This window comes from Notolepis coatsorum (genome assembly GCF_963971535.1).
Source record: "Notolepis coatsorum genome assembly, chromosome: 8".
Classification (NCBI taxonomy): domain Eukaryota; kingdom Metazoa; phylum Chordata; class Actinopteri; order Aulopiformes; family Paralepididae; genus Notolepis; species Notolepis coatsorum.
In genome coordinates, this window is record NC_140172.1 from 135,371,722 (window position 1) to 135,393,546 (window position 21,825).

The following is a 21,825-nucleotide window of genomic DNA, read 5'->3' on the forward strand; positions in this document are numbered from 1 at the left end:
CGGATCTATTTGAGGCAGAAGTCCTTTGCAACAGAGCGAGCACGTAGTAACTATTACCAGAGCTTGCAGGGGAACATGGAAAGGCTTGCATGTAATGTTGAGATAGTTTATAGTTTCATACCCATTGACTCTCATTAGCACTAATAACCACAGTATCAACAACACATTGACACACAAAAAACTGAACCTTTAACACAAACAAGTACATTTATGTCTCGACTCACCAGACAACTTTGGAATCATAGATAACCTATAGAAACAGATAAAATTGCTGATTTAGAACATACAGTCAATAAGAGAGGAACCATTCAATCCATACAGTCAATAAGAGAGGAACCATTCAATCCATACAGATTATTTTGGCAGAGGTAATGATGCATCATCATAAAATCTAACAATCCATTGAAATAGTTTGTTTCAATTCAATTAATTGTGATACGTAAAAGGTATGATAGCATACAAATGGGACTCAGTCAGCAATAATTGGCCTTGAGATGAATAACTATGTATATCTTTTTAAACCCTTTTTTCAATCCTACTGTAAATATCTAAAGATGGATAAATCACTTCACCCAAGTGATTTGGATACAACTACAAATACATGCCAATACATACTTAAGTATATTTCCTTAAAGTATACTTTAGTATACTGTTTATGCATTCAGAAAGTAGAGGATACAGGGTGGTAGTAGAGGAGAAGATACAGGGTGGTAGTAGAGGAGAAGATACAGGGTGGTAGTAGAGGATACAAGGTGGTAGTAGAGGATACAGGGTGGTAGTAGAGGATACAAGGTGGTAGTAGAGGATACAGGGTGGTAGTAGAGGATACAAGGTGGTAGTAGAGGATACAGGGTGGTAGTAGAGGAGAGGATACAGGGTGATAGTAGAGGATACAGGGTGGCAATAGAGGATACAGGGTGGCAGTAGAGGATACAGGGTGGCAGTGTACAGTTTCCTCCAATGTACAGTTTCTACGTCAAATGTATATACTCCCTTTTCCTGACTCCTTCTGTATCACAAACAGTACTGTATTTGCAAATCTGGTATGTCATAAATGTATAGATGTAGCAGTACTGACTATCTGTATGTCATGTATGTCATATATGTCCTGATGAATTGAAAATGGGGGACCCTGATGTAAACAAGACGAAAGTCTTTCTCTGGTCTGCATCCCCTTAACAATTGTGTGTATTGAACTGTACTGTATTGTACCCATTCTGCAATCTGTTAATCAATCAATCAAGCAGTAGAGGATACAGGGTGGTAGTGTGTATCTCACCAGGATGAGAGCCAACACAGACAGGATGTAGTAGGTGGAGTCTCTAAACAGAGACCACCATGTTAGAACCACCGTCTGGAAGACAGAGAGACCACCAGGGGTAGTAAGTAGAACACAGACTGGATGCACAGTATGTAGCCTACAAGACGTATCATCTTTTCCTTAAGGGGACATGTGCAAAATGGGTTTAGGCTAGTCTTTGGATTTGTCAGTCTGAAATGTTATTTGGGTGCTGTTTAGGTTTGTGTGCTACCTGAGGTTGGCAGGGGGTGTTGTGTGTGTGGTACTTGAGGTTGGCAGGGGGGTGTTGTGTGTGTGGTACCTGATGTTGGCAGGGGGGTGTTGTGTGTGTCGTACTTGAGGTTGGCAGGGGGGTGTTGTGTGTGTGGTACCTGATGTTGGCAGGGGGGTGTTGTGTGTGTGGTACTTGAGGTTGGCAGGGGGGTGTTGTGTGTGGTACTTGAGGTTGGCAGGGGGTGTTGTGTGTGTGGTACTTGAGGTTGGCAGGGGGGGGGGTTGTGTGTGTGGTACCTGATGTTGGCAGGGGGGGGGGTTGTGTGTGTGGTACCTGATGTTGGCAGGGGGGGGGGGGGTTGTGTGTGTGGTACCTGATGTTGTCAGGGGGGTGTTGTGTGTGGTACCTGATGTTGGCAGGGGGGGGGGGGGGGGGGGGTTGTATGTGTTGTACCTGGCTTGGCAGGGGAAGGGGGGGGGGGCGGTGTGGTACCTGGCTTGGCAGGGGAAGGGGGGGGGGGGCTGTGTGGTACCTGGCTTGGCAGGGGAAGGGGGGGATGTGTGGTACCTGGCTTGGCAGGGGAAGGGGGGGGCTGTGTGGTACCTGGCTTGTCAGGGGAAGGGGGGGATGTGTGGTACCTGGCTTGGCAGGGGAAGGGGGGGGCTGTGTGGTATCTGGCTTGGCAGGGGAAGGGGGGGGCTGTGTGGTACCTGGCTTGGCAGGGGAAGGGGGGGGCTGTGTGGTACCTGGCTTGGCAGGGGAAGGGGGGGGCTGTGTGGTACCTGGCTTGGCAGGGGAAGGGGAGGGGGGGTGTGTGGTACCTGGCTTGGCAGGGGAAGGGGAGGGGGGGTGTGTGGTACCTGGCTTGGCAGGGGAAGGGGAGGGGGAGGGGGGGCTGTGTGGTACCTGGCTTGGCAGGGGAAGGGGGGACTGTGTGGTACCTGGCTTGGCAGGGGAAGGGGGGGGATGTGTGGTACCTGGCTTGGCAGGGAAAGGGGAGGGGGATGTGTGGTACCTGGCTTGGCAGGGGAAGGGGAGGGGGATGTGTGGTACCTGGCTTGGCAGGGGAAGGGGAGGGGGGATGTGTGGTACCTGGCTTGGCAGGGGAAGGGGAGGGGGGATGTGTGGTACCTGGCTTGGCAGGGGAAGGGGAGGGGGGATGTGTGGTACCTGGCTTGGCAGGGGAAGGGGAGGGGGGATGTGTGGTACCTGGCTTGGCAGGGGAAGGGGGGGGGGTTTGGTACCTGGCTTGGCAGGGAAAGGGGGGGGGCTGTGTGGTACCTGGCTTGGCAGGGGAAGGGGGGGCTGTGTGGTACCTGGCCTGCAAAGATCCCACACAGGCCTATTATTACTAGGATGTTGAAGACAGCTGAGCCCACGATGGTGCCGACGCCAACGTCTCCTTTGGTGATGAAGACACCTGAGAAGCGGAGACAGAGGACGGGGACAGAGGACGGGGACAGAGGACAGGGACAAAGAACAGAGAGAGAGGACGGGGACAGAGGACGGAGACAAAGACAGAACAGTGATCACACTAGATCTAGAAGGCATTAATAAGCTGCTTCTACTGCTAGGCTTTGCTGACATCACATGGATGGTTGTGGCATTGCATGATATAAATGGTAAAGCGCTTTACAACTTGTTCCTCACATTCACCCATTCTCTCACACATTCACACACCGACGGCAGAGGCAACCATGCTCATCGGGAGCAATTAGGGGTTAAGTGTCTTGCTCAAGGACACTTCAACACGCTGCCTGGGAGGAGCGGTAATCGAACCGGGAACCTCCGGATTACCAGACGACTGCTCTACCTCACTGTTGCCCCCTGATATGAATAAAGATGTGACAGAGATAGGAAGGGGAGGATCCCGTGATTGGTTTGTGGGCGATGACGTGGTCATACAGATCAGCTGTGATTGGTTGGTGGGCGGTGACGTGGTCATACAGATCAGCTGTGATTGGTTGGTGGGCGGTGACGTGGTCATACAGATCAGCTGTGATTGGTTGGTGGGCGGTGACATGGTCATACAGATTAGGGCGGGGAGGTATACCGTTATGGATCCACACAAAGGTACGTATTTTTACAATACTGTCATCAATGATATATTACATATCGTAACAGATATACACAAAATATACATAGAAATGTACATACTGTATATTTAAAAAAAATACATGAAATATCAATATTAAGAAAGTTACGAGTTAGTAGTGTGTACTAATCTGCCCGGCCCCAGACTGATTGGCACAAGTGTTATTTTGAAATTTAAAGGAACACTTATTACCCATCTTCCCCAAAGAAGATTGATAACAATTTCATCCCTGTGTGTACATTTTGGAGTTGTTGGAAGTTGTATTTCTTCACTTATGATGGAGCTAGGCTAGCTGCTCCCTACTGCTTCAAGTCCTTGTGCTAAGCTAGGCTAGCTGCTTTCTACTGCTTCCAATCCTTGTGCTAAGCTAGGCTAGCTGCTCCCTACTGCTCCAAGTTATTGTGCTAAGCTAGGCTAGCTGCTTTCTATTGCTTCAAGTTGTTGTGCTAAGCTAGGCTAGCTGCTTTCTACTGCTTCAAGTTATTGTGCTAAGCTAGGCTAGCTGCTCCCTACTGCTTCAAGTTATTGTGCTAAGCTAGGCTAGCTGCTCCCTACTGATTCCAGTCATTGTGCTAAGCTAGGCTAGCTGCTCCCTACTGCTTCCAGTCATTGTGCTAAGCTAGGCTAGCATGCACCTGGACCTCTCTCTGGGGCTACTGGACACAGAGATTAAACTGATATCAATCCTCTTGTCTGACTCTGGAGGAAGATGGCAAATAAGCATATTTCTCAAAATCCTTTAAAGACCCCAGCTGTAATCCGAGCATAGCCACACCAACTCCAAAGATACTTTTTTTCTTTCATAACCAACTGGCTATGTTCTTGATGCAAGGACTGACAACTGAACCTTAGATTCTGAAATAAAATTGGAAGCTTTAGAAAGGTAGAGGGTTTCCATCCCATCCCAACATGTAAATGGTTGTATAAATATTCTATGTATAAATATAACTGAAACCATGACACTTTTTCACAATGGAAGTATATATTATATTTATCAATTTTTTATTTTTTTTTACTTAATTTTTTTTTTCAGTTTTGATTTATAAACAACATAGACAATACATTTCAACATACAAAACTATAAAGACATAATATCAAAAAGAAATAGAATTTTAAAAACAAATAGAAGATTGACAAAAATGAGAAAAGAAAAAAGGGTGACATGGGTCCTTCGGTCCATTCTATTTTTACATTGTATATTTACTAGGGATGTCCCGATCCGATCACGTGATCGGAATCGGCGTCGATCACGTGCTTTTCAGAGTATCGGGGATCGGGAAAAAATAATAATAAAAATCGGCAGTCAAAAAAAGAAAATTTTTATTCAACAAACATGACCATGTCCACGTCTTAAACTCATATGGAGGCCTTCGTTTTGGTTTTAAATTACATATAATATATCATCATTAATGTATTTATTGTCACACAGAGCAGAATAATTTTCCACAACAAACACATTCCCCTTTAATTTTCACCGTTGCAACAAACACCCCTTTAATTTAGACGCTACACGCTACACGCGGCTCGACCACAACAACACGTCGCTCCCGAAACACGGTTAATATCCACTGACTTGAGCAGCTAGACTTAATGTCAGAGGTTTGGAACTAAGCATTTAAAAATAGAAAGTCAAGCCAGTTGCAATGTTTGCAAGGAGGACAGCCGGCTGGAGGCGAAGTTTTCAGACTAACTTTTGGAGGATACGTTACGTGACTGAGGATGATCGTCGGCGTTTCAGACCAGAATGGACCATTACGTAAGTCGAACACTGAATGTATACTAATGTGCAAACATATATTGAAACTTTTAATATTTCTCATATGAAGCAGAAGCACATTTCTCAGGGTGAATGTAATAACAAACGCCTCCGCGCTCGCGCCCCGGATATAGGCAACAGATGGGCTTGTCTCGCTCCACCAGTTTCTGACAAATGCGTCAAAATTGATTACTAATGTGAAAGATCGGATCGGAAACGATCGGATCGATAGATATTTAAAATCACATGCTCGGGATCGGATCGGAAGCAAAAAAAGGCGATCGGGACATCCCTAATATTTACATTTCCATTTATTTTCTTGTTTCCTTTTCATTCTTCTGTGATGTTGTTCCCTTTCTTCCTATATTCCTCCCACTTTTCCCATTTTGACTCAAATTTCTCCTCTTGCAGCCTCAGCATGTGTGATTCTCTCCATTTCCTGTATCCCCTCTATTATCTCTGTCCATTGTTCCTTCGTCAGTGCTTCTACCCTGTACCACAGTTTAGTCAATGCTTTCTTGGCTGCTACTAATAGTATCTTAATCAAATATTTGTCTTCTCCCTGAATGTCTTTCTGTGACAAGTTCTCTAGGTATAGTACTAGACCTGTCTGGGGTATTTCATATCCTACTATTTCATTTATTATCTCTCCTATCTCTTCCCAATAGTTTCTTATTTTCTGACATTCCCAGAATATGTGTGTGTGGTTCGCTACTTCTTGCCCACATTTTCTCCAACATGGATTTTGTGTTGGTGTGTAATTACCCTGTATTTCTGGTGTTATAAATAATCTAATTATGTTTTTCCACCCAAACTCCCTCCATATCCTTGATCCTGTGGTTGATTGTTGTATCTTACATGTGTTATACCATTCCTCCTCTGTTATCTCTATTTCTAATTCTTTCTCCCACTTTTCTTTTATATACAAGGTTGTAATTTCCTTACTGTCCATTATTGCCTGATATACTGTAGTGCTGATATAACCCTCCCCTTCCTTCCTTCATATGATTTTACCATTATCTGTCATAATCACGGCGAGAGCCTTCTTCACACCTCCTCATCCTCCCTCCACATTCACCACGGAAGCCCCATACCTTCTTCACTCCTCCTCATCCTCTCCCACATTCACAACAGAAGCCTCACATCCATATATGGGCAGCACCCCTTCACCCACTGTCAAGCTCCTCACTCAACACGGCTGTACCTCATCTCCTGATTCACACGCTGCCAGGCACCTCACTCAACACAGCTGTATCTCATCATCTGATCAGCAAGACACTACATCTACCGGCAGATTCTGACCAGACCTCGTTGTGGTGTTATTCTAGTTACCTAGGTACGACGACTCAGCCTGAAGACCTGCTAGACCTGCTCTTGTGATTATTCCTTGCTCTAATCTTGTTTCTCTTGTGCCCAGGACCCCCGCTCCAGTGCACCTTCCTGCCTGGACATCTTGTGCTGCACAAGGAGTGCTCCTGCTCTCTCTCGACACAGACCTGTGTCTTCTGCCCACAGCTGCACTGGGCGTGCACCTGTCCTCATCCCCGAAAGAACATTCTAACCCCTGTCTGTTGCACATTCCTGATGTCAAACCTGTCTGCTTGGAGAACAATATTAAAACACCCTAAAACGCTCCATTCTCTCTTCTCCTGTGTTCAGCTATTGGGCTCTGCCTAAACCCATTATCACATTATCTTAATTACCCCGTTCTGTTCTTTGTCTCTGTCTTGTTTTATTTCTTTGTTATAGTAATCTCTAATCTGTAAATATCTAAAGTGGTCTCTATTCTCTAGTCCGAATCTTTTTTTAAATTTTTGTAGAGTCTCGCTTCCCACACGTCGTTGTACACCTTGATGCCTTCTTTCCAATGGACCTTCAGCGTGGTCATTGGTGATTGAAATCTGATTCCTTTCTCTTTCAAAATCTTTTTTATCTGAACATAGCTCCGACGTTTTACAGCTACCTCTGTTGAATAGTTCAAGTTCAAGTTCAAGTTTCTTTATTAGTTGACATGCAAAAATAGAGAATACCTTCACATGGAATGCTTTTTTCTGTTATGCTCCTATGAGGATCATAGGACGCTTGGATCATACACATACAGTTCATTACAGTAATATTCCACAATTATTACATTTTAGATAGTAATAATGGTACAGAGTCTTGAGACAAACATATGCATATTCACCACCGCAAACAGACTGGCAGCCGTTGATGAGCAGCCATATGATGAATTGAAAATGGGGGACCCTGATGGAAACAAGACGAAAGTCTTTCTCAGGTCTGCATCCTCTTAACAATTGTATGTATTGAGCTGTACTGTACTGTACCCATTCTGCAATCTGTTAATAAACTTTTCAATCAATCAATCAATCAATCAATCAATCAATCAATCAATCATGTACGGAAGGAGGGGGGGGTGGGTTGGGGTTGTTACAGGGCTGTAGGGGGGGGGGGGAGTGATCCCTCACACGAGGCAGCCGACAGTGCAGCGCCAATGCAGAGGAAGGGGGGGGGACTGGAGGGGGGGGGGGGGGAAGGTGGGGGGAAGTGCACAAGCCAAGTCCTGGGTGGGGGAGGTAGGGATTGGGGGTGGGGGAAGCCGCTCGCCACTCTTATCTCCCAGAGGGCCTTCGACTCCACAGCTCTCTGGTTCGACCTTGGTCTAGGAATTTGTTTTGGCTGACTGGCACAATTTATCCCAGCCACGTCACTTTAAATTTGATTTGAATAGAGTGAAATATAACTCTATTGATTTGAGTGGAGTGAGTTTTAACAACTCCGTCCAAATGACTGAATGCATTATTAGTCCAAGTGTCCAAGTGTCTTAATCAGTTCATTTTGGTAGATCCTGTGCGCGGTAAACAGATCCAAAATCTTCTTATTGCAGTCCAAAAGCTTCGATAATCCAAAAATGACCACGTCTTCAAGTTGGTAGCCCGATTATGATGTCCCAATAGGCAGAGAGGGTTAGCCTTATCCTGCTTCTTGAAGAAAATATGCAATCCACTGATTAGATCCATTTAGAGTTGATTTGAGTATAGTCCGGCCACCGGCACGAAGCAGAGCATAGCAGCGTCGGGCTCCATGGAGCAGTAGAGGCGGCGGTAGGAACGGCCTTGAAGGTTATCCTCTGCCCCTCCACCTCCATCTTCGTCTGCCAGGCTGCTCTGAGAATGTTTTCTTTGACTTCGAATTTCAAGAAATTAACTATAACTGCTCTCGGTGGTCTGTTTATCTGTGGCTTCGGCGCTAGGGCCCTGTGCGCCCTTTGAATCTCTGTCTTGTCGAGGTCTGACATTTCCAATTCTTCTCAAATTAGGTTGTCTACATATTTGGTCATCGAGTCTCCTTCTATCCCTTCTTTCAGTCCCCATATTCATATATTATTTCTCCTTGACCTCCCCTCCAAGTCCGTTAGCTTTTCTCTCAACATGTTTTGTTGTTCGAGCGTCGCCATTAGAATTCCTTGTATTTCTGTATTCCATTCCTTCGTTTCAGCTGTCCTGTCTTCTAACATCCTTATGTCTTTCTCTTGTTCCTGTAGTTTTCCATCAATTGTCTCGAGTCTCTTATTTATTTCTTCTCTGAGCTCGTCCTGACCCTTCTTTAATTCTTCCCTGAGTCTGTCGATATTGTCTGATATTGATATTATTATCTGTATGCTAGCTTGTAGCTCCTCTACCCAAGTGGGCACCTCTGCTATGTCGCCTTGCGTCATGCTAGCTTGATTTTCCTGCTTCACCTCCTCGTGTCGATAACTTTCCTCCGGTGCTTGTATCTCTTCTGGGGTCGCTTTTCTTTAGCTTTTTCTCGTGTTCATCCTTCCTTTTCTCTTATATAATTGAATTGTCACTTTTTATTTTGTTTTAGATATTTTAACTTCCTTTTTCGTTGTTCTTTGACCGGGAGCTCTTTACAATGGCCGTCTACCCGAACATCTCAAACCGGAAGTCATATTTATCTATTTCTTTTTTTTTAAACTTTGACCAGTCACCTGGTTCTTTTAGCGTTTATCGCTTTTTCTTCGCATTCATACTTGGTCAAGTTCGACCGACAGAAGCAGGCTGAAAGGGTTTAGATGGGGGGGAAGACACTCTGGGAAAGGCACGGTTGCCGTCCGGGATTCGAACGCACTCAGCCCCAGATCCGCGCGAGCGCGGTTGTCCACGGCGCTGAAATAGCACTCGCGGTACGTGGTGAGCTACTGGAGCTCCCCCATATTTATCTATTTCACTTTCAACATTTCACTAAAGCCATATCAATACTTCCTGGATTATGTGACAACCTAAAACATCACAGATTCCAACTCTTTTAACTCAGTAACTCAAAAACATTTGTACAAGTGTGTCATTTTTGGCTATGAGTGAGTTGATGGTCATAATAAATCCTTTTATGAATCCATTTATGATTGACTTCTCTACTGACCAATGAGAGAGGTGAATAGCTCCGGCGCAGAGCTCCCAGCAGCCATGAAGGTGGCCCCGGCCACATCCTCGCTGAGCTGCAGGTTCTGGGACATGAAAAGAAAATAACTCAAGTTAAAAGATTTTACAATTGTTATATCTTGTAAAAATGGCTCAAGCTGATGTTGCGAAGAAAGAGAACATTCTAATGACAAAAATAAAGAATCAACATATTAATCTGATTATTATTATTATTATTTTGAAAAAAAGATAAAAATAGATAACATTATTATTGTGCATACAGCCATGTTTGGGTCCATTTACTTACAATTCATTTGATAATCATAATGCAATCATTCCTCAATCTCAGATATTTATCATTAATAGGAATTAGACATGGTCACCCTCTCATGCCAAATATATTTCAATATTTAATTAATAAATAAAAGAAAAAAACAAACACATTGATGTGAATTCAGATTCAGATGTTATTTGTTTATACTGTACAACATAAACGTCTTGGCTCCTTAGCCTTGTAGCAGCGACGTGAACAAAATAGGACAACACAAAAGCAATATAACCAATTTATATACTATATTATTTATATACAATATACTAAAGTCATTGAAAGTTATAGCAGCAGAAACACAATAAAATAGCTCTAATTTCCAATAAACCAATTTACATACTATACTATTTATATACAATATAGCCTACTAAAGTAATTTCATTTTCTTACCTCTGATATTTTCTCCAGAGAGGGGACAAAGTAGTCATCACAGACAATAGCTAGAGCGTAGAACATGTAGATAGCCTGGAAACAACAGATACAGTACATTAGCTCACTTCATTATGAATTGAAAATGGGGGACCCTGATGTAAACAAGACGAAAGTCGTTCTCTGGTCTGCATCCCCTTAACAATTGTGTGTATTGAGCCGTACTCTATTGTACCCATTCTGCAATCTGTTAATAAAGTTTTCAATCAATCAATCAATTCACTTCAGTTGGTCCGTATCCGCTTCCATTAATTTGTGCTAAGCTAGGCTAGCTGGTCCATATCAGCTTCCATTAATTTGTGCTAAGCTAGGCTAGCTTGCAGCCGGAACACACTACTACTTTCTACTTTCTACTGAACGCACAGAGAGGAATTTGGTATCTATTGAAGTGTATCTTCTTAATTCATGTATCTCTTATCTAAGTTCATTGATCGTATAGTGTTCTATTTCAACCTTTCCTCTGCATGGTTTTAGGTATTTTCAGATGTTCGGTTTCAAGTAAGAGGAGACTGACGATATGGTCAAAATCAACGGGCGGCGGTGTTTATTAATAAAACAGCTTTAGGAATTAAAACAGTACATCGTCTCTTTCATTTGGCTGTTGTCTTCTCTCGGTGCTGTTCGCTGTCTTAGGTTGTCCATGGCCAACACCGAGTCCTCTCTTGTGGTTCGCTGGTCTGGTTGTCAAGACAACCTGGTCTCCTCGTCGATCAGGCCGGGAGTGCTTGATTTCGTATCGGCGGAGTCCGCTATGAACCTCGGCTCGGTCATCTGGTCTCAATGGCTCTCTGAGTCATCGGCTCTTCAGTAGCCTGAGTGGCGAGTCGAGTCGCGAGTCTCCCTCTGTCGGTGGAGGTTTTCAGCGCTCCAGTTGCGATGCGATCTCTGTCATCGTCTGTCCCCATGTCTCTGGGTCTTCAGGTCCTTTCTGGTGTGTCAGCGCTTCTCCTGATGCGAAGCGATTTCGTCTGTCATCGGGTCTCAGTCCCTCTGTGTCACGGCTTGGCTCTGCAGGGATCCTTCTCCGTCTCCTCTGAGTGTCACCGGGTGTGTGTGGCGAGTCTCTCCAGGTTCCTTCTGGTGTGAGTCGTGTGTCTCATGAGTCGCCATTCGCCCTTTTTATCAGAGGAGAGAGAGAGAGGGGGCGAGAGAGAGGGAGGGGGAGACAGAGAGCGAGAGGGACGGGGAGACCCTGCCTATTCCTGTCACATTCCAGCAGAACTTGTCTGAGGGTGTCCTGTGACCACATGTTACACAATTTTCCTGGGTCTTCTGACAACGGTTTTCACAGTTTGAATCTGCTGACACTTTAATCATTACTTAATGAGAGGGTAGTTTTTCACTGAGTAATACAACATCATGCTTGTGACTAAAAGGTTTACATAGTCTAGATAAGAACCAGACTACTTTTCCAGACAGTGCCCAGATAACAAACCCTATATATCCGTTCTTTAATAGAACACCTTATTTTCCTGATGAACATTTTGACCAATACGGTATAGTTTTACCTTCTAGCTTTAAGAGTTTCTTTTCTTTATTGTGACTAAGTTATTCTAATAGTTTCTAAGAGTTTATGCCTATATGTAACTTATGAAATTGCTAAATCTTTTAGTATATCATTGCTTTGCATTGTTTTCTCAACTAGTGGCAGTTCTCTGTGTAAGGAGAGATTTCCAAATAGCCTGTGTCACTTTTCTGACCTCTGGGTTAGTCAGCAGCTGCCGTGTTGTAACCTGAAAATTCCTTACTTAGGGTAGGGGTCAGTTTTATTGTCTTTAAGGTCAGTCATCTGTTTTCTGGGGAGTCAACCGCCTCTACCCTAGGGTCTCAGAAATACCTTCACATGGTGTTCTAATCACCCTGTCTTTCAAATCAACTTCTCTGTTTTATCATTTGGTACATTTATAGTTGCTTATGTTCATGTTTTCATTTAGAAATATACGACACTATCTTCTTGTCTGACCATGGAGAAGATGGTAAGCAATGTCCCACCATGTAGACATTATGTTCCTTTAACATCTCGACAAGGGCAGAATGAGGTAAGAGATTTGTCATGTAAATCAGTACATTTTGGGTATATATTGTTTAGTTCCATGCTAAACATTTATAAATGTAATACTGTAAAGTACATTTGATAAAAGTGTCCACCATCTGTCAGGCTATACTGTATACTCATGCAGTAGGTGTAACGGAGGTACCGCAGTCTATCCACAGTCACAAGGTACAGTAAGTGAAGTGGCTGTGGACGTTAAGCGGTACTGCAAGTAAACTCACTCCCCAGAGGCATCCAGACCCATTAGCAAGAAGTGAATTCACCTCTTGGTATAGTGGTCTGTGATGCCGCCCGCAACGCGGGAGATCGGGGTTCAACTCCCACTCAGGGCGATCCCTTAACAGGGGTCGAATCGACAAAAACACAACGCACTAAGATCACACCGGCTACACGCCGCTAGACCCGGATGCCCTGGGTGGAGTGAGTTTAGGGGGGTGAGTGTAACGGAGGTACCGCAGTCTATCCACAGTCACGAGGTACAGTAAGTGAAGTGGCTGTGGACGTTAAGCGGTACTGCAAGTAAACTCACTCCCCAGAGATTCAAGTTCAAGTTTCTTTAATAGTTGTCATACAGAAGTACAGAATACTTTTATACAAAATGATTCTTACTGTTACGCTCCAGAGACTGTGCAAGACAAGATAAGTATGAAATAAAATAACATAGTATAGCATGTAAATTATAAGTAAAAAATTAGGTCACAGTGTTCAGTATAGACATATGTACAATGTTCGATGCAGAATAGACGTAACTGAGTTACCATTTAATATACAATACTATATAGTGCAAAGCAGAAATGGGATGAGGTACAATTTAGGTACAATTTACAGTAGGTGTACGAGTTGTAGTGCAAATCCTTTATCAATACATATAAAGTGTGTTTGTGTGATCTAACGTGTGGAGAGTGGGTGCTGCAGTGTGTTGTTTGTTTAAGTGAGTGTGTGCGTGTGGGTGTGTGTGCTGTGTGCATTTGATGGTTGTTGCATAGTGTTTATTGTTCGTTGAGCAGCCTGATGGCCTGGGGATAGAAGCTTCTTCTGAGTCTTTCTGTGCTCGCCTTAAGACTCCGGTATCGCTTGCCTGACCGCAGCAGTTCAAAGAGGCAGTTGTTCGGGTGGCTGGAGTCCTTGATGATTCTCTTAGCCTTCCCCCTGCACCGCTTGTTGTAAATGTTCTGGAGGGTGGGAAGCCCCCCTCCAATTGTGCGTTCGGCTGAACGTGTCACTCTTTGTAGTCTGCTACGGTCTTGTGCAGTGCTGTTCCCAAACCAGGAGGTAATGTTGCCAGTCAGGATGCTCTCTATTGTACATGAGTAGAAGTTCCTAAGGATCTTCTGACTGACTTGGAACTTCCTTAGGCGCCTGAGGAAGTAGAGGCGTTGTCGTGCCTTCTTCACAACACTGTCAATGTGTGTGGTCCATGTCAAGTCCTCGGATATGTGGGCTCAGAGGTACTTGAAACTGTTCACTCTCTCAACCGGTGCCCCGTCGATGCTGAGGGGGCTGTAGTCCTTGACCCCCGACCTCCTGAAGTCCACAATCATCTCTTTTGTTTTGCTGACGTTCAGGGAGAGGCAGTTCTCCTGACACCACTGTGACAGATTCTCTACCTCTTCCAGGTAGGCCCTCTCGTCGTTGGCAGAGATCAGGCCCACCACTACTGTGTCATCAGCAAATTTGATGATTGTGTTGTTGTTCCGCTGTGCCACGCAGTCATGTGTGTACAGGGAGTAGAGGAGGGGGCTCAGAACACAGCCCTGGGGGGCCCCTATGTTGAGCGTGATGGATGAGGAGGTGCAGTTGCCTGCTCTTACCACCTGGGGTCTGCCCGTCAGGAAGTCCAAGACCCACTGGCAGAGGTCATAGTTCAAGCCCAGGTCCCTGAGCTTGGCTATGAGTTTGGAGGGGACTATGGTATTGAATGCTGAGATGTAGTCGATGAACAGCATTCTCACATAGTTCCCCTGCCTCTTGTCCAGGTGTGATGCTGCTGTGTGCAGCACATGGGCTATGGCGTCCTCCGTGGACCTGTTGGGGCGATATGCAAATTGCAGGGGGTCCAGGTTGCAGGGGGTCCAGACCCAGTAGCAAGAAGTGAATTCACCTCTTGGTATAGTGGTCTGTGATGCCGCCCGCGACGCGGGAGATCGGGGTTCAACTCCCACTCAGGGCGATCCCTTAACAGGGGTCGAATCGACAAAAACACAACGCACTAAGATCACACCGGCTACATAGGCATGATGTGGCCCGCACGTCACACACCATGAAGACACTGGAGAGGCTGCTCATGCAGTAGGCCAAAATGATGTAAAATACTGCTGTAAAGCAGGGTCTGAATGATGTAAAATACTGCTGTAAAGCAGGGTCTGAATGATGTAAAATACTGCTGTAAAGCAGGGTCTGAATGATGTAAAATACTGCTGTAAAGCATGGTCTGAATGATGTAAAATACTGCTGTAAAGCAGGTCTGAATGATGTAAAATACTGTAATAAATAAATAAATGACATGTGACATACTTACACACAGTACATGTAGCAGCACCGCGCCCTTCTTCCACTGCTCCTTGGTAAAGATGTCCGCCGGAAATTCATGGACGGCTGGAGGGAGGGAGAGACAGACAGACAGACAGACAGACAGACAGACAGACAGACAGACAGACAGACAGACAGACAGACAGACAGACAGACAGACAGACAGACAGACAGACAGACAGACAGACAGACAGACAGTGTCAATACTGGAGAAAGCTTCCCCACCGCAGGGGTTGTTGGAGCTCCATGTGGGGGTGTGTCCTCTAGGCCGGGATACGGTCCAAGTATCATATCAGAGCTTTTAAAAAAAACTATCATTACACCTGGGTAAAACAGAGTCCATTCTCTTCGGTTCAAATAACAAACTCAACAAGACCGACGACTTCTCAGTTACAGTGGGTGACAATATTGTCACAAGGAAAGATGAAATAACATACCTAGGTTCCATCCTAGAGGCAAATCTTTCCTGTGACAAAATGGCATCCAATGTAATAAAAAAAAGTCAACCAACGAACTAGATTCTTGTACCGGATCTCCTCTCTGGTAAACAAGAATCACTTTTGCACTCATCTTTTGTTGTACTGTACTTGTGCTGTATGATGACAATACATTTTAATCTAATCTAAATTGATTGGGCTGTACTTCTCTAACTAACTAGTCATAGGATGGCTAGTTACAAGCAGAAAGTGAAACTCTGGCAGGAGCACTCATTCAAGGGTACTACGACTATGCTTGCACCTCATGGTACCAAAGCACCTCAAAGGCGCTAAAAACAAAATGACAAACATCACAAAACAAACTGGTCAGACTACTGCTTGACCTTACTCCTAGAACCCACCTCACCCCTGCCCACTTTGACAACCTAGGATGGCTTAGAGTAGATGACAGAGTACAGCAACATGCAATGGGCCTGGTCTACAAGATACACTACACGACTAAGGTACCCATGTACATGTCAAAATACTTCCCAAAGGTCAGTGAATACCACGATCACAACACCAAAGGGAGCTCCACAAATCATGTTAAACCCAGATTCGGCTCAAACAAGGGACTAAACACGTTTCGCAATTATGCCACATCAATGTGGAACGCCCTATACCCACAGCTGTAAAGGAATGTGAATCACTACCCACTTTCAAAATCACTCTCAAAGAGCACCTACGAGAGACTGCAATTCGAAACTGGCCCCTGTAAATGTCCAAACCCAACCCCCTCCAATGTACAGTTACCCCCCCCCCCACCTCCAATGTACAGTCCCCCCCCCCCACCCCACCTACCCAACCTCCTCCAATGTACAGTTTCTTCCCCCTCAAATGTGCTGTATATACTCTCTTTTTTAGACCCTTTTTGTATCACAAACAGTACTGTATTTGTAGATCTGGTATGTCATAAATGTCTAGATGTAGCAGTACTGTCTATCTGTATGTCATGTATGTCATATATGTTATGATGAATAGAAAATTGGGGACCCTGATGTAAACAAGATGGAAGTCTTTCTCTGGTCTGCATCCCCTTAACAATTGTGTGTATTGAGCCGTACTGTATTGTACCCATTCTGCGATCTGTTAATAAAATGTTCAATCAATCAATCAATCAATGCACTTGGACTCGCTGCCGCCTCACCTGGTCTGGGTCCTGTTGCACCACAACCACACTATTGTGATAAAGAGTCAAAGAGAGATACAAATATATATTCCAGTAAGGGTGTGTTAATAACACAGTTGGGGGTGTCAGTGGGGGTCCCGAGCCTTGTGAAGGAGGATCACTGCAGAGGGGTAGAAACTGTTCTAAAATAAAAAATAATAAGGTGAATCCTTTCCATCTGCACCCGATGGCCGATTTCACGGCTCAACATTAGTGCTCAGAGTGTTTGCATGGAGAGGGTGGTTTAAATAGGGCTTTATCAAATGTTTATGTGTAAACTACTTGACAATAAAGACCATTCTGATTAAAAACCGATTTTTGTTGTGATAAGACCCCTGTAGACTGTGGAGAAGGTCCACATCTATCTGTACATATCTGCATACAGTATAATCCTTTTTACATATCTGTAGATACTATATATCTATACATATCCCTTACCTACTCATACTAGTTACGCTGCTGGCCAGTATGACTTACTACCATAGTGTCTTTATACCTGTATCACTGTACATATTAATACTACAACTCTGTACATAAATCTGATTAGCACTATTACTCAGTAGTACTAATTTATATATTTTATACACATCGACAGCAGAGGCGACCATGCAAGGTGCCAACCTGCTCATCGGGAGCAGTTAGGGGTTAAGTGTCTTGCTCAAGGACGCTTTGACACGCTGCCCTGGAGGAGTGGGAATCAAACAGGGAACCTTCCAATTACCAGAAGGCCACTCCTCCTTAGTGAAACTAAAAGCAGAAAACCGAGAGAGAAATGCGAGAGAGAGAACACTGGACATGGACTTTAGCGAACGCTCTATGAGGATGTTCTATAACGTAACGCTCTACGAGGACGTTCTATAACGTAATGTTCTACGAGGACGCTCTATAACGTAACGTTCTAAGAGGACGTTCTATAACGTCATGTTCTACGAGGACGTTCTATAACGGAACATTCTACGAGGTAGGGGAACGATTAGATTACCAGTAAGGCCTCGAAGACACACAAGTTATTTACAAGGAAAACTCCACTGGATGCCTTTAAAAACAAATGCTGAGTAATAATTTGCCAAGTTTTGGTGAAGTGCCCCTTTAAGCCGTCTATGTAAATCCGGCGCTGCGACATGCGGCTCTGAATGAATGCTGTGAGGAGTTGCTGTGGCGATGACAGTTGCCATGGAGACCGTCTCCCTGGAGATAGCTGACGAGTGGCAGTGGGAGCAGAGGCTTGTATCAGATGCTTCCCAGGGTTCTCTGCTCCATCCAGACACGGCTCCACAGAGCAGAAGCTAAAAATATTCATCTTTCCTTTACAAATCCTCAGGAGAGGTCTGAGAGAGCGGGGGGAGGGGAGGGAGGGGGGGAGAGAGAGAGAGAGAGAGGGAGAGAGAGAGTGGGGTGGGGAGAGAGAGAGAGAAAGAGAGAGAGTGGGGTGGGGGGAGAGAGAGTGGGGTGAGGAGAGAGAGGGAGGGAGAGAGAGTGGGGTGGGGGGAGAGAGAAAGAGAGAGAGAGTGGGGTGGGGGAGAGGGAGATAGAGAGAGAGAGAGTGTGGTGGGGGGAGAGAGAGAGAGAGAGAGGGAGAGGGTGAAAGAGAGAGAGAGAGAGAGAGAGGTTGCTGGAGGTCTTTGTGCCTAAATCCTGTGTCTCCCTCAACAGCCAGATGCAGCGCACGGCGCACAGGACTGTGAACTGAAAAGACCCAGAGTTCTCTCTAAACGATGACGTCAGCAACCACAACGGTGCAGAATTTCCAATCTGTGACAAATCCCTTCAACGGTATCCCTACAACTCTGTTCAGTCCCACCGTGCTTTAACTCATTCTGCGCCATAAACTGTCCCCATCTCTGCCGCTTCAGGCCAGCTTAAAATGGTAATTTTCACGGTGTTTCACAATGTTTGCAGAGCTGTGTGTGTGTTCTGTATTATAGCTGTGGAGACAATGGTGTGGCTCATTTGACAGACACTACTTGTAGTCCAACATGAAAAAAATACTTGAAACTTGATCCCCGTTCTAAATCATCATCCGGATCATTCTAGCCGTCCCTGGCTCGTTTGCCTACGTTGGAATTGCAATGCCGATCAAAGGAAAATTATCAAAAGATCAAAACCCGACTATACTCGGGTATGGCGCTCAACCGCTGGCGAGATAACCCGACTATACTCTGGCATGGCGCTGAATGAGTTAAGCAATCCACCATCATCCCAGTCCCCAAAACCACCAAAATAACCTGTCTCAACGACTACAGACCCATAGCCCAGTAGCGATGAAAGCATTTGAACATCTGGTCCTGGACTACCTCAAAACCGCCACAGAACCCCACATGGACCCACACCAGTTTGTGTATCGGACCAACAGGTCAGTAGAGGACGCCATCAACCTGGCTCTCCACCACACTATACAGCACCTGGAAACCCCTAACACCTACACCCGTATAGAAAGGTTATCCTATAACCAGGGACGGGGGAAGTACAGGTGCTGAGGGGGCTCCAGCACCCCCTGCTGGCGGGGCATTGTAACTGCAAGGTTGTTTTGGCTTTTATTCCATTGTAATACCGTATCCTACTCAATGTCACTGCAGCAGCACTGCAGATTTACCCTACTCTTAGAATTCGGAAAAGATCCTCATAGGGGCGCTGTCTCGATAATGCAGTGTTCCCTGTTATACAGACCGGTGTTTTAGGCATATAAACAAAGGGATCCCGAACGCGGAACTGAAAGTGGGTTAGGGAAAATCTTAACGCTACCGGGTTGCACCAGGCAGAAAAGATTATTGATGCCAAGGCGAAACATTTGCATTTTGCTGCATTAAGGTAAGACAATGATGGTTAATCTATTATTGGATGCCTTCATTTGAACACTTAATTTGCACTATATATTAAAAGAGGAAAAAATGTGCGCGCTGCGCGGTCATTGCCTCCCCTTCAGCGCAACCCGCTGTTATTATATCACTTATCTCAGCACCCCCAATGCTGACTGAGTTCCCGCGGCCCTGCCTATAATCTAGTTATATGAATACTGGCTGAGCGTCTCGCTCTCGCCATAATGAGATAACTCTTATCTCCTAGCACATAATGTGCTCACGAAACAAACAAATGCACTCACTTGCACGTGACCAAGCCACGCCCCTGCGTCTTCCTATATGACGGAAATGGTCACGCTCCACCTTCCTCAGAACGATTTCCATACACGGAAAAAACCATCCAAGGGACCTCAGGGCGCTAAGCGTTGTACTACTGTATTGCACATCGTTGCGGGCAAGACCACCCGCATTTCATTGTATACTTGTATGTCGTGACAAATAAAAACTCTTGACTTGAAGAGCGAGACGCTCAGCCAGTATTCATATAACTAGGTTATAGGATAACCTTTCGTTATATTATCATACTGGCAATCACGTCTCGCTCTCGCCATAATGAGATATGGGGCAGAGCAGACGCGTGGCCGGACAAGTGTACCCCCTGAGGGCCTGTAAGCCCCAGCCAGGGAGGAGGGGAGTCCCGTCCACTCGCCCAGTCCTAACGAAGGGGGGGAGGCAGTCAACTCCACCAAAGTGTGAAAAAAGAGGGAACCAGGCACCCCTGAAAACGCACAGCACAGGCGGGACCTCATGTGACACAGCACCCCGTGGCACACACCCCTGCTAGCCCACCAAATGGTGGGATGCAGGAGAGGTCCCAGACCTCAGAACCGCCTGGGAGACAGAACCCCCAGTCATGTCCACGAGGTAAAACTTAACGAAGGGACCCGGGGAGGACCAGGAGGCCGCAGCACAGATGTCCTCCACCGAGGCCCCCCCTAACAGGGCAGCAGCCCGAGGGGGGACCTGTTCAGCCAACATGTAGCAAAGGGCAACGCCCTCGCACAACCAATGTGACAGGCCTCACCCACGCGAGGGCCACCGTAACAAACAAACAGTTGAACTGAAGCCCTGAGATCCCGAGTCCGACTGAGGTAAACCCCCAGTGCACGGACAGGACACGACAGGTGAAGGCCCGCCTCCAACTCACTAGCGTGAGGAGGCGGACGAACGTCTGAACCACAATATCCCTGGAGCGAAAAGAGCTCCGGATATTCTTTGGCACGAAGACTGGATTAGTGTTATGGTTTGTAACCGACCCCAATCGCACAACACAAGACAGGTATGAGAGTAAGCCAAAACAGGGCATTTATTCAATACAAAAACAAAAAGCGGCACTGTCCCTTTAAGGGAGAACACAAAACACTGGAAACAAAGAAATAGGGAAAAATGTGGCACTGTGCCTTTAAGAGGCGAGCAGGCTAAGGGACAGGGCCAGGGCAAAATGTCAGGGCAGGAAACAGGGGCACTGGAGAGGGGGAAACAGGGGCAGAGGCCCGGGGAGGCGGGCTGGGGACAGGGACAGAGAAACAGGGTTAAGGCCTTGGATAGGGCGAGGGCCAGAGCTGCTTACAGGGATGGCAGGGTTCCGACAGCGGAGGCCTGGCAAGGAGATCCTCCTTGGAAGCGATGCGCGCCGGCTTGGGCGTCTGGAGTAGGAGCGCGCCGGCTTGAGGAGACGCATCCTCCCGTGGTATAGGAAGCGATGCGCGCCGGCTTGGGCGTCTGGAGTAGGAGCGCGCCGGCTTGAAGAGACGCATCCTCCCGTGGTATAGGAAGCGATGCGCGCCGGCTTGGGCGTCTGGAGTAGGAGCGCGCCGGCTTGAAGAGACGCATCCTCCCGTGGTATAGGAAGCGATGCGCGCCGGCTTGGGCATCAGGAGTAGGAGCGCGCCGGCTTGAAGAGACGCATCCTCCCGTGGTATAGGAAGCGATGCGCGCCGGCTTGAGGTCTGGAGTGGGACACTGGAAAACCTCCCGCAGGGAATTAGAGAGCGCAGACGGTGTCCCACTCCAGGCAAACGGCAACAGGTGGTGATGGCTGGCACCTCGTCTCACGCCGGAGACGCGGCAGGTGATGGTAACGTCCAGGACTCCATGAACACTGAACACAGATAAGGATACAGAGTCCAGAACAAAGAACCAGCATACAGAACGACCCGACGAGGACTGGAGGGGAAGTCCAGGTCTTTAAAGCC

General features: G+C 46.1%; 1 protein-coding gene across 1 annotated transcript in view; it reads right to left on the minus strand.

Moving 5' to 3' along the window:
* The window catches only part of LOC311233587 (sodium/potassium/calcium exchanger 3-like), a gene marked incomplete at both ends in the record, with an annotated part of 96,168 nt that overhangs the window by 25,547 nt on the left and 48,796 nt on the right, over window positions 1–21,825 (minus strand). Inside the window, 6 exons of the mRNA XM_084320554.1 lie at window positions 225–250; window positions 1,280–1,354; window positions 2,831–2,934; window positions 9,791–9,875; window positions 10,508–10,582; window positions 15,118–15,194. Coding sequence (XP_084176680.1) covers window positions 225–250; window positions 1,280–1,354; window positions 2,831–2,934; window positions 9,791–9,875; window positions 10,508–10,582; window positions 15,118–15,194 — 442 coding nt within the window. The remainder of the gene's footprint in view (window positions 1–224; window positions 251–1,279; window positions 1,355–2,830; window positions 2,935–9,790; window positions 9,876–10,507; window positions 10,583–15,117; window positions 15,195–21,825) is intronic.